The 16864-nt window shown below is 43.1% G+C and overlaps 1 protein-coding gene across 1 annotated transcript in view; it reads left to right on the top strand.

The window, feature by feature from the left end:
- ARL5A (ARF like GTPase 5A) overlaps nucleotides 1-16864 on the top strand; it is a 231107-nt gene that overhangs the window by 62032 nt on the left and 152211 nt on the right. The window contains exon 2 of the mRNA XM_086957191.1: nucleotides 13012-13072. Coding sequence (XP_086813317.1) covers nucleotides 13012-13072 — 61 coding nt within the window. The remainder of the gene's footprint in view (nucleotides 1-13011; nucleotides 13073-16864) is intronic.

Genomic DNA, 16864 nt, shown 5'->3' on the forward strand with positions numbered 1-16864 from the left:
GCCGAACCTAAATTTGACAAAAAGCCACATTTTTGCCCACTGCGGAACGATCTCAAGGTATGGCTCAAACTGGGGAGAAGATTTTCTAAACCGGATAAAGCTGTTGCTATCAGCATTACCTACGCATTCACTTTTAATGTATCCCCGAAATTCATTCTTCAAGAGAGCGTTTTTAGAAGGTTTAATATCAGAAGGCCTGGACCATAGGGCTTCCAGCTCCAGCTTGAGGAGCAATTTGTTTGTGTGAGCTTGCCAAGGAACAGTTGTGTCCCTGTACAAAAGCATATGATCACAGAAGCCATGCCTATAAGATTCAAGCTCGGGACATGACCATAGCCTAACCCAGTAGACCAAGGGTCTCAATGCGGCTAGGTCACCAATTCGCTTTAAGGCTAGGTCAAAATACAAAGGGACAAGTGGCGTGGGTTGCGAGAAGGATAAAAGGGACCTCATAAAATGTTTTTCTCTTACTGTGAAAATATCCAAGGAACATGTACCCCAGACCTCTGCCCCTTAGAGCGCAGCCGACTGGACCGCTATCTTGTAAACCTATGCTGCTGGTGAAACTGCTCTCTGAGAGGAATCTCTGTGCATCCTGTAAATAGCAGCTGATTTGTGTGGCAGAGATAGCCCTAGACTTTTCAGTACGGGGTATTCATTACGTAGAGCTACGGAACCTTATACCAAGGTAATCAAAAAATGTAACTTCTTCAAGACTTTTGGTCCCCAGTAATAATTTGCCACGGAAGGATCTATGTGGCCATAGAGCCATACATTTAGTTTTCCTTTCATTGATTTCATCCCCCCTGAGACTCCAAAACTCATGGAATTTGTTTAATTAATTCTGGATACCAGCAGGTGATATAGAGATAAGCAGCATGTCATCAGCGAACAGGCCAAGGACCTAGATCCCACCAAGTTTGGGAGTGTCATTGATGCAGCCATTTATTTAAGCGCATTGTTGATGTACAGAGACAACTTCGTTTGGGCAAAGAAAGCTGCCCTGGCGACTGCCCCCTTGTGGTGCTAACCCTTTCTGTTAGGGCCCCATCTCTACCTCAACGCACCTGGGCAGAAACCAGATGTGAAACCAGCTTGGAACGGTGAGGACATCAAAATTGGTAGCCCAAGTCTGGAGTTTGGCCAGAACTTGTCCGCAGAACACCTTCTGCAGGATGTTGATAAGGCGGATAGGTCTATAATTAATTGGATCAGATCTGGCACCCCTTCTTCTTTTTTTCTTTCTTTTTTTTTTTAATTTGATTATCTTAAATTAACATATTCAGGTAGGTACAGCCTTTTACAGATGTCATAAGCTTCACAGTAAGACTCGCATTGGTATGTCGCATCATTAATGTAAGTTGTTTCCCCCATCCTCCACCATGGAGTAGCTTACACTCAAGCTCCCTATGCTATTTCTTCTCCCCGAAGCTCCCCTCCAGATGTCTTAAGGACTGGTGCAGATTCCTCCCCTATGTGTATTCCATTTGCCCCATATCTGGTCCCACTTTCTCTGCTACCCTCTCATTAAGTATAGAGTTCTTTCCCTTATCATACAAGGGTCCATGTCTCTCTCCCAGTCCTGGAGTGTCGGAGTGGTCTGTGCCCTCCCAGTGTCGTGTTATATTTCATTTTGCGATCATCATCCCCAACTTGGCCCATATTCGCTGTTTCCGGTTTTGGTCTGTCTCATCCCAAATGTTAAAGAAACACAACTTTGGTTGTATTTCCACACTTCTCCCACTAACTCTGGCACTTCATTCATTACTTTCCCCCAGTATTGCTGGATCAATGGGCAGTCCCACTCTAAATGATGAAAGGAACCATCTTGTCCACATTTTTGCTGGCATTGAGTAGTCATTTCTCTCCCCATCTTAACAAGCGTGGTTCTGGAGAGGTAAACTCGGCACAAAATTTAAAACTGGATTAATCTAAATCTCGCTGCATTAGCGGCCCTCTCTGGGGGACCCAAGGGCAGTTTGGCGGAGGTTTTGGAGGGGGCGGGGGGAGGGGGGGCGAGGAGTTGCGCTGCAGCTTTTGATAAGTTAGGGATATTGCGTCATTCCATTTTTTTTAATTTAAAGTGTTATATAGCGCTGGCTAGACCCGAAGGTATCAGAGCACTTTACAAGAGAATCAACAATGTAACGGAAAAAGATCAACAATTACACAATACATTAAAAAAAATAGGCAATACAATTAGGAGAGGAGAGAAAGGGGAGAGAAAAGTAGTGGAGGGGGCAGGAGACTTGAGAAAGGGAGGATAAGGGAAGAGACAACTAGGAGAGACGAAAGGAAGTTTGTCTTAAAGACCGACTGGGTAGGTGATTACCAAGGAGGGAATCCACGGCCCATCTCCCCTATAGCTAAACCAGGTAGCTCAATCGGGCATCAGACAAAATAGTTCAGTCTCAATACATTTGAGAGAGGAGAGTAGGAGAGACATTAATAGAGGGAGAATGCGGGAAGAGACGACAGGAGAGACAAAAGGAAGTCTGTCTAAAGACCGACTGGGTAGGTGACATCCAAGGAGGGAATCCCCGGGCTGTCTCCCCTATAGCTAAACCAGGTATCTAAAGGCTACAGTTAGGGCCATTGCGTACTTGGACTGCAACTCCTCAAAAGGTATGACTCCCCCCTGTCTCCATATCGCCGAGATACCTATGAGGTCCCATCTGTCGAAACCTCGAAGTGTGGCGCCCTCCCAATTTCTCGCTGTCCCACAACTGGATACTTTGTGTCAGTGTGTTAGACCATTCCAGCCTTTTGTCTACCTTGTGCCATAGTTGTGCCATAGTGTTATTGTATGTGCTGTTGGTCCGGTCAGGATATTGCCCTTTGGTTTTGGTTTTGTGTACAGTGCTCTGATATAACCCCCCTTCCCCATGAGTAACCTGTCCATTCTGTATGCCGGTTCATCATGTAATCAGTGGACCCATCAATTTTATTAACGCCAACAGGGCTGCCCAGTAATATATTTCGAGATGCGCTAGTGCGAAGCCCCGTCGTACCATCCCTGTATCCGTTTCGATGCTGCTATCCGCAGGGGTTTTCCATCCCTTAGTAAGTCTCGTACAGTTTGGAAGTATGTTTGGGAAACTGGGAACGTTGTGTTTTGTTAAGCATACAGGAAGCAAAGGAGTGCCATCATTTTATAAAGTGCTTGGCCCAGCAACGATAATGGTAACTTTCTCCATAGTTGGACATCGCTCCGGAGGCGGATCAGCGGGGTTTGCATATTTTGGGCGTAAAATACCTCGGAGTCTGATATCACAAATATGCCGAGGTAATAAAATCCCTCTCTCATCACGGTCACTTCGCATCCCTCAGGAAAAGCCAGGGAATGATCTTTTAGTATATATATGATGGACTTAGACCAATTAATTGAGTACCTTGATTGTTCCCCTAGGTTCTTGAGAATCAACATGATTCTGGATATGGAGTGTTGTGGGGAGGCGACATACTGCAGGATTTCGTCTGCGTATAATAATATGCAATTTTCACATTCTTCCACCCAGCGCAGACCCCGTATCAGATGGTCTCCTCTAATCCACACCGCCAGTGGCTCGAGAACTAATGCGAAAAGAAGCGGAGATAAGGGGCATCCCTGCTGAGTCCCCCTCCGCAGCTTAAACACAGTGGAGGTTCTGCCATTTACCACTTCTTGTGCCGTGGGTCCGAAATACAAGAGCTTTCTCCATGCCTGATACTTTGGGCCGAGCCCCATCTTTTACAACACGGCAAATAGGTATGTCCACTCCACTGTGTAGAATGCTATGCGTGTGTTGAGGGACAGAATCACTGCCTCTTCGTATCTTTCCGATCAAGTACCCTACAAAGGCGGCGCAGGTTTAGCGCCATATTTCTTCCCGGCATGAAGCCCGATCTGGTGGATCCAGTGTGAGACAAGCCAAATAACCCTCAGGATTTTGGCGTTTAGGAGTGAGATGGGCGGTACGAGGAACAACGTTCAGCCTGTTTGCCTGGTTTGGGTATGATCGTTATGGTGCTCCGGTGGCAGCTCCCCTCTGGACTCGCTTTCTGAGTACATTTGTAGCAAGTATGGTGCCACTTGGTATGTCACTACTTTGTACAATTCAATTGGGACACCGTTTGGGCCCATAGCCTTTCCGGCTGGATAGCTCTGATGGCAGAGGATATTTCTTCAGTCGTAATATCATTATCTAAGTCTGATTTGGCATCTGGGGTCAGGTTCAGGAGTGGGAGAGCCGCCAGTATGGCTCAAGCCTCTTCCACTGTGACCGTTGGGATCTCTGTATAGATGGAGGCGTAGTATTGTGAAAATTCATCCGCAATTTCTTGTGGGTCATTCAGAATCTCTCCTGAATCAGTGGTGACTGTGCGCACCCATCTGCTTGCCCCCTCTCCTCTCTCTCTTGCCAGGTAAAGAGCTTCCCAGCGTTATCCCTGCGCTCATATATTCTATCTCTAGATGCTTTTAGTTTGGCTCTAGACATTTCCGTCGCCAGCTCTCGGTACTCCAGTCTTTTTAATTGCAAGGTATGTGCCATCTCTCTGTTTGGGCTATCGATAAGCTGGTTTTCCAACTGCAGTATGGCCCCCTCCCTCTCTATGGCCACACTTCTCCCCTTTTTATGCCCTACCATGAGACATAGACCTTCCCCCTTTATAACTGCCTTATATGCTTCCCACAGGACCCATGCCGAAGCCACCGAGCCCTCATTTCTTCAAAATAATGTTTTGTGGCTTGGGATAGACCTTTTCGCATTTTGGGCACTTTTTAAGCACCATGTATTCAGAGATCTGCCATGTCGGATACTGCGAGTGCCTGTCAAATAGCAAGACCAAATGGGGGAGTGATCCAATATACCTCTAGCCAACTGGTGTGTGTCTCCAAAATGACAGACCCTGTCAGCGTGTGACATTCTAGAGTCAATGCGGGAATAGCTATTATGTGCTCCTGAGTAGTATGTGAATTGCTTATCCTGCGGATTTTGCATACACCATACATATGCTAGTCCCATTGCATCCACAAAGTCAGACAGCGGCAAGTGGCGCCTGGACTCCGATCTAAGAGGGAGCTTGTAGTGAAGGTCGTCCAAAGTCATATTTAAGTCCCCACCGAGGAGAAGTTCCCCATCAGGCATTCTAAGGAGAAATGCACTATTATGCAGTGCCGGTGGTATGTATACCGAAACTGTTAATCAACCTCCCCTCTGCCCATTACTGCAGCAAATCTACCATCTGTCACTTTCTTTTCCAGAATGAAGGGGAACTGCTTCCTTATCAACATCCCCACCCCATTAGACCCCGTAGTGAATCCAGCATGCACAGCTAAAGTGTATCCCCATCTGTCTAGTGCCCTACATCTGGTTAGTGGTGCTTAATATGCTGGAGCACCAGGCCTCTTTTCAGCTTATTCCCCAATCCATTAACAACCCACGAGAGAAGCTTCAACTGGTGCGTGGTAACGTTGTCACTCATCCCTGTATTTACGATACATCTTATGTCTGGTTCTTCCTACTGTGTAGGCTAGGTAGGCATTCCTGGAGGAAGTCACACTTTTATTCAGCCACAACTTTGGTGGTATTTCTACACATATTTGCGGCCTACATAAAGTGTTGCTAGTTGTCTCAGTATAAAGGGCCATTCGTGACATCAACTTCTGACAAACCTGAATTCCTACCGTTCTGTGATTAAAGTAATTTAAAACTGAATAATCCCCCCTCCCAGCCTCCTTGCATCTCGGGCTTAAAACTGCCTGTGTTCCCAACTCTGCAGAGCACCTGTCGTCCCTTCCCGGCCCTAACTTGGGGGCAGTGTCTCAGCCTCTACTGCTTCCCCTTCCCTCCTTTCACTAAGAATATGAAAAGCTGGGCACAACTTTACTTGATTAGGGCATGTATCTTCTGGTGAGCCTCTTACTACTTGATACAGAGTATCTATTTTCGTCCCCGGGTCCGCTCGTCGAGCCTTGAATTTCAGCGTCACGATCTCAAAGTTCACTTGTTTATCATGTCCATATCCTCTCTGATCTCCTTTACCGTTGCTTCCGTTGCCAATGTGTTCATGGAGGTTATCAGGAGTGTTCTGTATTTCCAGGCTCAGGTGCAAATGGATTCCCTTAGCTTTGTGTTGCATCGGTTTTGTTAACGCCTCCCGGTTCCATTATTCTCCCATGACTTCTGCCTCTCATCTCTTTGGCGTTGGGGTCTCCGACTCTTCTCCTGCCCTCTAGCCTCTCCCATGCTTTCTCTTTGGTATCAAAGAACCAGACTTTCCCTTCTGCTTCAACCGTTAGCTTTGCCAGAAATAGCATTGTATATTTTATGTTCCTCTCCCTCAGAGCTTTCTTTACTTCCAGAAAGTTACATTTCTGTCTCTGAACCTTTAGTGTGAAATCTGGGAAAAATGTGAATACACTATTCTCACATCGCACTGGCGGTTCACTTCGCGCTGTTTGAAGGATTACATCTCGGTCACGGAAATTGAAGACACGTGCCAGTATCGGTCTCGGAGGTTAACAGAGTTCCCAGTTTAAAGTTCCGCAGCGCTGGCTGTAACTTCACGTCCTTTCCCTGTGAGTGTGCCAGTTAACCGTCTTAATATCACGTGCACCAAGAGAAACCTTCCTTTTTGCTACTGTTTTTAAAAGCTTTCACTTGTTGCACACACAGGCCCTGCACACAGAGGCCCTGCACACTGGGAAGATAAGGGTGTGTGCGTGCATCCTACCAGGAACATAGACCCTGAAAGATCTTTCTGGCTTTGCCTAACTGATGTAAACCTTGAGATACAGTGCATCCTCAACCTTTCATTCTTTGGAAACTTGTTGTTTTGAAGCCCCACGTACAAAGAGATGTTAGCATATGAAATCAGATGCTAATGGGCTAAGTGTACTAGGCCTTAAGAAAATTAAAACAAATATTGGATACTTCAGTTTAGGTCCTAGATAACTGGTGCAATCAAACCAGGATTCATATGTGTCCCAGCAGTAACACCGTAGGTTTTGCCATCAGATATATCCTTCCAGAGAAAGAGGTCATCAACGGACAAATGTGGCTGCAGTCATGTCCCTCTTAGCGGTTACTCTAGTAGAGTGGAATCATCTCAAACCATTTTCAGGAATGGCAAAAAATCACAAAAGGCAGATAGGTTCTCAGTCTTGTGCAAACAGATTTTCTCTCAGACCATACACTGAAGTCACCTCAATGCTAACAGTCCAGATTAGAATAGGTCACCATCCTTCTAGAGAAGGATGCTGTGGAAAAGATCGCTAACTCCCAAATAGTACAAATAATTTGCCTACTCCTTGCTGATTAAAACGCTGGACCAAAGCAGGTATATTGAACCATCTTGGACTAAGAATGCCAAAGAAATGACTAGAAAAAGAAACATTCTGCACATTGGCCTTACATCAATTGTATCCTCCGGTCCCATTAAGGAAAGCAGATGTGTGTTATAGACTTATAGTATCCTTATTCCTGCATCCTAGTATCTCCAAAGCATCAGAAATTCATGTGAATCATTGTAGGAAGTACCATTACCAATGCAAAGTACCTTTCTGTGCAAAGGCCCTTCTCTAAGGTCATGGCAGTCATAGAAGCTCATCTAAGAAGTGAAGTTTTGTTTGCTTGCATTTATATGATCGCACCTCTGCTCCTTCAGCAAAACAACATCCTTCAATGTCTAGATTGATGAGTCAGTCATGTTACCTCCACGTTGGTTCCAGTTCAATCTGTCCAGTAGTTTTGAGCGATTGTGAAGGAAATACGTAAAAAAAAAAATCTTTCTGAAATGTTGCCTTTCTCTTTCCTAATGTCTCTGAATCCAACTACTTGCCAAGTATTCTCTTCAGGGTCCAATGACCTTCTGCTTTTTTCTGGCTCTACGTTTTTGTTTTCACGTGTATCTAGAAGACCACTGATGCAAAAGTGGAGATACGGACTCACTGTTCCTCCTGATGTGATACAGTTTTTTCCTTGGTGATGTCATCTGAAATACCTGTTGCAAGCAGTGCCTTTTTATCTAGAGTATCAGCAAGGCATTTATAATCGATTCTTCCTTGTAAGGTTAGGGAAACAAAGGTGTCGTCTTCAGGTGGGATATTGTGGTTTCAAATAAAGTTGAAAACAAACATCTAATTAGGGAAACCATAAGTATACCCTAAACGAGACAGTACTACATTTATTCTTCTGTGTCTGAAGGTTTACAAAAATAGACCTCTCTGCTGAGGCAGAGAGTACTTGTTGAAAAGTACTGGCAATTTTGAGCGATCGGCCATGGATGAAGAGGAATTTCTTTGGATCAACTGCTTAGGATATTTTCTCTGTGCCTTTTCGCCAATATCGTCTGCCATCTTCAAGTCTCCTGAGTTAGAATCACCTTTGTATAACTGGAATGGCCCCATCAATCGTGGTTCACTGATCTTGAACTATTAGGACAACTTCTTTACAGATTCTGGGCCAGTTCCTGCTCCCAACGGTCCATTGTTGAGCTTAGTGGCCTGGTTTGTGAAATCATTCATTATGAACAATTAAGCTTTCCTTTGAAGTGTATGGACATTCTAAAGAAGCCAAGTGCCCATCTACCAGGGCTTCCTCCTGCCTGTGGTGGAAGAGCTTCTCAATTGGTGCATACAAAAGAACATTGATCCAAGTGTAAAGAAAACATTGTACTCCCTTATGTTTAGTAATCTGGCCTAGTCAGGTTTCATTGTTCTTCCTTAAAGAAACAATGTGTAGCCTTTGCTTGTAGAAACTGTCCTACGCAAACAAACTTCACTTAGAGTCTCAGTCCAGAAGTTCTTTCCTCCTGTCAGACAGTTGTGAGACCTTCCCTCTCTAAGAACATAAGGTAGTCCTTTAGAAGTAGTGGGTTCTTCATTCTGGATGATCCAGAAGATCTCCCTCCAACATCTCCTTGAAGGATGCTCTCCTTGTAGGAAATTTCTTATGCACCTTGTATGAATGTGCTTAGTACTAACTATCCGAGATCCTTGCATATCCCTGTATGTATTTTTAACATTGCCTAGGGCGCCTACTAATAAAGGTAATTTTTTAAAATTAACTCTAACATGTCATTATTACTATATGGATCCCAGCTTTATCCTGGCATAACTTTAAAAAAATTTTTAATATGAAGAACCAACTCGCAGAATACGCTTGAGTACACCCTGGTGGTGGTATCTTACCAGGGTAGGGGAAGATAGCAGATATTGAAGCAGACTTGTCGGTTAGGCTTCCTCATCCAGAAAAGCTGAATTTACCGTTTGATCCTAGGATATAAAAGTAAAACTCATCCTTTTCTTTGCAATGTACCCATTGTATTTTTTACTTTACTTTTACATATAATTTCTGAATTTCGTAAGTTAGATTCTGCCCACCACTCAAATTGCAAACTGTGGTATTGAGTGTCCTAGAGGGGTTGGTGCAAGGATGTAATTAAGGAGCCAGTTGTGATGTAATGTGTAGCACATAGGTGCTATGTAATTAATTGATGAGATTGAATGTATCCCCAAAGTATTGATTGTTGTTTATATAGTTTGTGGAGGTGTCTCTTAGATCACGCTGATCAGCAGTTGTGATCTTTACACTAATCAGTTTTTACATTAATCAAATCTGACCACATGTCTCTGTGGTGAACTTCTCTGTACTTCAAAGGGTAAATAACAAGCATTTGCAGTGCAATAGGTCTTGCGTTTACACAAGTTTAAGCTGTTGGCATTGTAAATGACACTGCCTATTATTTTTGTTTTTTAAAACGTAAATAAAAGGCATTGTCATTTACAGTACCAATACCTTAAACTCTCGTAAATGCGAGACCTATCGCATTGCAAATACTTACGTTTAAAACTAAGCGCAGTGCCGTTTCAAGGACACCACGCTCAGTTTATTATTATTTTTTTACTTTTAATTACTGAGCGCTGTGTCATAAAAGCGAGCGCCGTGTTACAGTAAAATCCAAAATAATGAAACCGAGCACGGTGTCCTTGATGCAGCGCCGCACTCAGTTTTACAGTTTAAAAAAAAAAGAAACTGAGTGCGGTGTCCCTGAAGCGGGCACCGCGTTCACTATAAAAGTGTTTTTTTTTTTTTTTAAATAAACAGAGCGCGGTGTCCCAGAAGTGGACACCACGCTCAGTATTAAATGTAATTAAATAGATAAACTGAGCGCCGTGTCCCTAAAGCGGGCGCCTTGCTCAGGATACAAATACCCCCCAAAAAAAGCAGCCGCCATTGTACCCATAAGTGCCCATAAGCAAAATAGTACTCACCCCCTACACGGAGCCATGTAAAAGATCCAGTCGTCATGGGCAGTCACAAATGGACTATGAGACGAAATGGTATGCAGTTCCTAGAGTGGGAGTAGGGAGAGGGGGAAAGATAGGTCTTTCTTCATGATGCCCTCACACAACCCGAGATGTGTCAAGCTTCATCATTGAGCGTTACTCCTCGTCGGGCTGGCGCTGCAATGCCCGACGGGCTCACCGTAAACGGGGCTCTTTGCCGGAGATCTTTTGTAGAAGAAGCCGTAGGGTGCGTGTAGGTAAGAGGACAGGGGAAGAGTGGTGCACGTGAAGTGAGTCTTAAAATAAGTCTCGATCAGTCCTATTCACACGTGATTTTTAATGATTCAGGTAGATCCAGCCTAATTAAAAATATATGGATGCCCTACGGGGATATAATGTTCCTAATGGGCAGTCTCGGTGTGTATGGTCGACATGTTTCATGCCTTGTCGCTCAGGGCGCTACGTGCGGCACTTCTTCAGGACCTATATGATGGTATGGTGCACTACTAATAGCAGGCTCCTATTGTTTGGGATGGTAGCCTGGCGTGTAGCCCTAGTAGATCTGTACTGGGCAGTTGAATACCCTTAGTGCGTGATCTACAGCATGACAGGGGTGTACTAGAGCACACAGTTGCTCCAATCGGCTGGGTGGACGGCAAATTGCTTGTATCCTACTCTCGCTCTGTGTCCCGATCACAACTGTAGGCAGGGCGGTAACAAGGAGGGACTAACAAGCCTCATTATCAATCGGAAGCCAGTATTTACCTAGGACAATGACACCAGCCAATGCAAAATCTGGGAGGCGAGTAGGCGAGGCTTCCACAGCATACTCGACTACTGCATGCCTCGCAGAGCGAGCTAGGCTCAACCTAAAAAGGTCGGCCACCATCAAGAGGGAATATGTAGCATTCCTTAGATTGATTTGCAAATGACTGATCTCTCTGGAGGGCCAACGTGGTTAAAAATATAATCGATTGGAGTGGAATGCAGATCAAGTAATTTACCTGTGGCTGGAATTAGCTCAAACATTAGACTGACTGCTTCTTTCCAATCAGCATATGATTTTTTTTTAATCTGAGAGATTCCGCTTATTGTTTAATAATTGCTTTAATTCATTTAAAGTATTGATTAAAAGGGCACGTATTAAACTGGTAAATATAACAGGATTTTTGTTGCACTGAGGAACCTTACACCAGAATTACAAAAGAGGAGAGTTCAGTATGATGTCTAACACGGCTAAAGATAAATGCAGGGTGGTATGGGCTTAAGCTAAGAGCTAGGAGATGGCGCTTTTGTAGTGTAACAATTAAAACACTAGCGCATGTAGTATTAAACTGAAACTTATTTAAAATTCTGAGATTAAATTGTACCCCTCGTTCCATTACAGTATTTAGTGCACAAATCAATTTGATATATTTAATTGGTCTGATCAATATGCATTGAATCTACCTATTGATATCTGTCATGTTTTAAATTAGCCGTCTCGACTTAGTGGCTGGTGTAACTTTTCTGGAAAGAATTGTATCTCTTTAAATCACATTTGTTTCTGTGGAATGATTTTTAGAGTGTAATTTTGCAAAGATTTGTTTTAAAACACACCATAGGAAATACAAAATAGAAAATATATTTGTTGTGTATGGCTTTTATTTACAGCTTTATTTCACCTTTTCATCAAGCACATTGTGTCGTTTTATAGGTTATCTTTTGCAAACTATTATGTAGCATTTAGGCAGATGTGCAAAATGTAGATTGCTATTTATTAGAACTGTGTGTGGAGGAGCCATGACATATTAGACTAAGCCTCCAGTAATGATGCCCCTCCCTCAAAGATGGTAAGAAATGGCATTTTATAGTCTGCACATCTGCGTACTTGGTTTATACTTTGGAATTAGTCACGTACGATTGTTTTACAAAAGGTATTTAACCAAAACCAAGGTGCAAGGGAACATTGTGCAGTATGGTAAAATCACATTTAAAATACCTTGTGACTTTGAGAAGAGTTGTTCCCCTGTGTGAAATCATTCTTATGTGGAACATGTGAGGCATTAAAAGACTTTTTCCCTGTGCAAATACAAAATAGAAAATATATTTGTTGTGTGTGGCTTTTTTACAGCTTTATTTCACCTTTTTCATTAAACACATTGTGTGTGTTTTATAGGTTTTCTTTTGCAAACTATTATGTATCATTTAGGCAGATGTGCAAAATGTAGATTGCTATTTATTAGAACTGTGTGTGGAGGGTCCATGACTTATTAGACTAAGCCTCCAGTCATGACGCCCCTCCCTCAAAGATGGTAAGAAATTGCATTTTATAGTCTGCACATCTGCGTACTTGGTTTATACTTGAGAATTAGTCACGTACGATTGTTTTACAAAAGGTATTTACCAAACCAAGGTGCAAGGGGTTAAAATTGTGCAGTATGGTAAAATCACATTTAAAATACCTTGTGACTTTGAGGAGAGTTGTGTAAAATAATTCTTACGTGGAACATGTGAGGCATTAAAAGGGGTTTTCCCTGTGCATTTTGCTATTCTGTGGTATTAAACTTCAATTCGACCATTGCATAGTAGTATGAAACGTTAATCTGTGTTTATTAGTATAATTGCTCTAAACAAAGTGTTACTGGGCCATATTTATTTCCACTGGGACGGCGTAAATATATATAAATATATTCTTACAATTAATATAATCAACTTTATCTGTATGATGTAATTGAATTGTAAATTTTTTGTTTCAGAGCACAAAGTAATCATTGTTGGCCTGGATAATGCAGGGAAAACGACAATTCTTTATCAGTTGTAAGTATACCTTTTTTGTGTACGTTTTCGATTCCGTAAGAAAAAGATTGTTCATGGTTCAAAAGTTAATCCTTTTTAACTTATAAAACAAGCATTGTAATGAGTATGTGTGGTGTTTTTTCCTTTTTTCATCCCCAGGATGAAAAAATGGAAGCATTATTTTTAATCTAGTTGAATGCATTAAATTGAAAACATAACACACTGCAAGGGGTAACAGCATGTATTTGCCATAAATAATATAGAATTGACATCTATGTTTTGCATTCAGAGCTCTGATAAGTTTCTAGACTAAACTGTCGGAAAAGAATATAACCGACAAATACATTGCATCCGCAGGGGTTTGATTAATTATTTACAATGTTAATTTCCATAGTCTCAAGTTTTAAAGGTAAAACAATCTGTTAAAATTGCATATTTTTCCTCTAAACATAGGTATAAAATCAGGCATAGAGTATTGCCCCGCACATTCTGGAGTGAAATTGGCTCCCAACATACTTCTGTCCCTGCATCATACTGTGTCAAATCCTATGTCCGGATCGAAGAAGAGGATCATGCTTTCTTCTTTCTTTAATCAAATATTTAACAACATAGCAACCATTAAAGCACAAAAATACTTTTCCCATAAGAGGTTGATAGTCCTTCTTCAATATCCATGACCAGGTTCCAACAGAGTCCTATAGGAACCCACTGGGATGCAATATTACATACAAATACTGTATGTAGGGAATAGGACTAGCTATACAAATAGTTTAAGAGCTTTTTTTGATAGTTATTAAAAATCCAGTTCGGTGGGGGAAGTCAAATGTTTTCTAGATAATACAGAGAAGTAACTTTTATCAGAATGCCAAATTTATCTGTGTGTATCCGCTTTCTGGTTGCTAACACTTCACCTTTGTCCGACCAGATGTCTGTCCCTGAGTTTGTTGGAGGAACAGGGACTGCCTTCAACTGGATTTTAGTGTTTGATATCGGTGGGCTCTAGGATAACATAGTATGCTTCCCACACACACCCCAAGCCCTCAGAGCCCAAGTTTAGTGTGGTTGAAGACTTTGGCCATCTTGAAAATGCCCTAAGGGAGTCTGGTTAGCCCAGGAACACTACCCTATTGACTAGGGCTTCCGGGCACCAACCGCATAACACTTCTGGATGTGTGGAAGATCAGAGGAGGAGTGAACCTGCTGTCTGAGACCTGAGAAGGGCCTAGGATACTGGGTCTGCTCTCTGCCTCTTACCAGGACAAAGAAATAGACTCCAGTGGTCATAAGACTGACCTCTTGATAAAGCTACATGGACACAACAAGCTGCAAGAGTCCTTTTCCTTCAACTGACCAGTGGTAACGACCTAGACTGGGCTCGGTCTGCCACACTGTGACTGTGAAAAGTACATTATTTTTCTTATATGTATGCCTCTCTTGAACTTTTTTCTTTTTCGTTTTAATACACTTTAATGTATGTTTAATTGAATTGAAAATAGGTATTGTAAAAATACTGTTTATTGAATGATCCCCTTGGATTCACCTTACTGTTGCTGATACCGAAGCTTGCAAGGGGTTACTGGATTTTACTTATTTTTATACTTATTGCCAGTACAAGCAGCTAATGTTACAGCATTGCTGTGAAGGGCGGTCCATATAGGTGTAACGCCACCTTGAACGGCAAAAAGACTAGGTGCTGGAGAAAATTACAGGAAGTAAAAGATGTTTTTCTTCGAAGAAGTCTTTCTTGTCACGAGGTAAAGTGACTTCTTTTCTTGGAGATAATGCGCATGGGCATCGACTCCACTGTATGATTGTTTTCATTCTGCCATTGGGTTTGGACGTGAGTGCCTGCTCTCTGGGTAGAGACCATTTCGGACTCCTTTCGGTTTACTATTTGCACTTACCCTCGCCGGTATTGTTATCAAATGCATTCCCACCTTTGCATTTCGAAATCTGAAGACTATCACCTGTCGGATTGACCTGCTCGAACAACGGTCTTTGGGCCTTGCCCTTCCAGGACTATTATTCTCTCTCCTTTGGGTTCGCCATAGAATGCCCTGCTATTGGAATAGACGCCGTTCCGTTTCTGCCTGAGGTGCCATGCCACATACCCACAGATCAACTTTCACCTGGTCTGCAACCTGTGTTTGTCTCTGGAGCACAGGAAAGAGGACTACTGGGCCTGCTGATCATTTCGGTCGAAGAAGAATCTTCAAGACCGAATGGCACATTGCAGTATGATGCACCAGAGAGAGGTTGACGACATGCCTGACATCATCGGACACGTGGATGTCGAGGAAGCAGAGGAGTTACTCCACAAGACCTCTGCGGCCTAGGCCGAGGCTTTTTCCATCAAAGACTCTGAATTAGAAATGTACCTCACGTTGCTGAATGTTCCACTGGGTCAGCTTACTGTGTGTACTGAAGTCCCCACCCTACCACCTAAAAAATATTCTGCTGCGGCATAACATAAGGTCCCTGGCTACCACTGCCAGCAGGCCATGGTCAATACCGAAAATCCTATTCAGATGGCACGCCCTCTGGCTTGGCACTAAAACGTCAGCCAAATACGACCACTTTGCTGCCCAGCTCCATCTTCGGCATCAACCACTTTAGTGCCCAGATGCCCAAGATGTGATCCAACTTCTCCGGCAAGGCGACTTTCTATCCGCTCTAGACTTAAAAGATGCCTACTTTCACATTCCAATACATCTGTTCCATCGCAAATACCTAAGATTTGTAATAGGCACACATTACCAATTCAAAGTCCTCCTATTCAGAGTGACTGCTGAACCTCTAGTATTCACCAAATGCCTAGCAGTGGTAGCAGCATATTTACACAGACAAAACATCCATGTCTTCTAATATTTACTATACTATAATATACTTCCTCTGTATCAACAAAACACTCAAGATACCATACACCTGCTCCATCAGCTAGGCTTCACCATCAGTTTCCAGTAATCTCATCTTCTGCCTTTACAGATCCAACTGTATCTGAGGGCTAACCTATACATACAGCTAGGACTAGCGCTTCCCAATACAGCAAGAATCCAACATTTTCAAACGCTGCTACCCAGTTTCCAATGTAATCAACGGCTGACAGTCAGAACTATTATGCGCCTACTGGGTATGATGGCATTGTGCAACGCCATATTGCCACATGCATCCGCATCAGGAATGTCTAGCACAACAGTGGTCTTAGTCGCACTGCACTCCTCGCTCTTTGAAGTGGTGGAACACAAACAACCTGTTAAAATGGCAGCCTTTTCTCAACCCTGTTCCCCACATCATCCTGACAACAGACACATCACGGACATACTGAGGTGCTCACTTACACAATCTCACAATCCCTTGTCTCTAGGGCACCAAACTCCAGGGTCTCCACATGCGCTACCTAGAACTTCAAGCTATTCACCTAGCATTAAAAGCGTTCCTCTCTCACCTGATGGGCAAGGTTGTTTTGGTCTGGACGGACAATATAACAACCATATACTATGTATAAGAACAGGGGGTTGGGGACACATTCTCTACAGTTATTATGCTTATCTCATACCCTTTGGCTTTGGACTCTACATCACAACATTCATCTATTAATCTATTAGCAGAACACCTCCCGGTAACAGACCACGATTTTGCCGACCTCCTCACAGGATGTGGCAACAAGTCCATGAGGGGGATGTCCACCCCAAAGTCCTCCTCCCTTACTTCCACAAGTGGGGGTTTCCACAAATAGATTTGATTGAAACCGCAGACAACACAAACTGCCCTGACTTTGTCTCCAGGTTACGACACCCTGTATCCAAGGGCAAT

This window comes from Lissotriton vulgaris, chromosome 2_1, assembly GCF_964263255.1.
Source record: "Lissotriton vulgaris chromosome 2_1, aLisVul1.2, whole genome shotgun sequence".
Lineage (NCBI taxonomy): Eukaryota > Metazoa > Chordata > Amphibia > Caudata > Salamandridae > Lissotriton > Lissotriton vulgaris.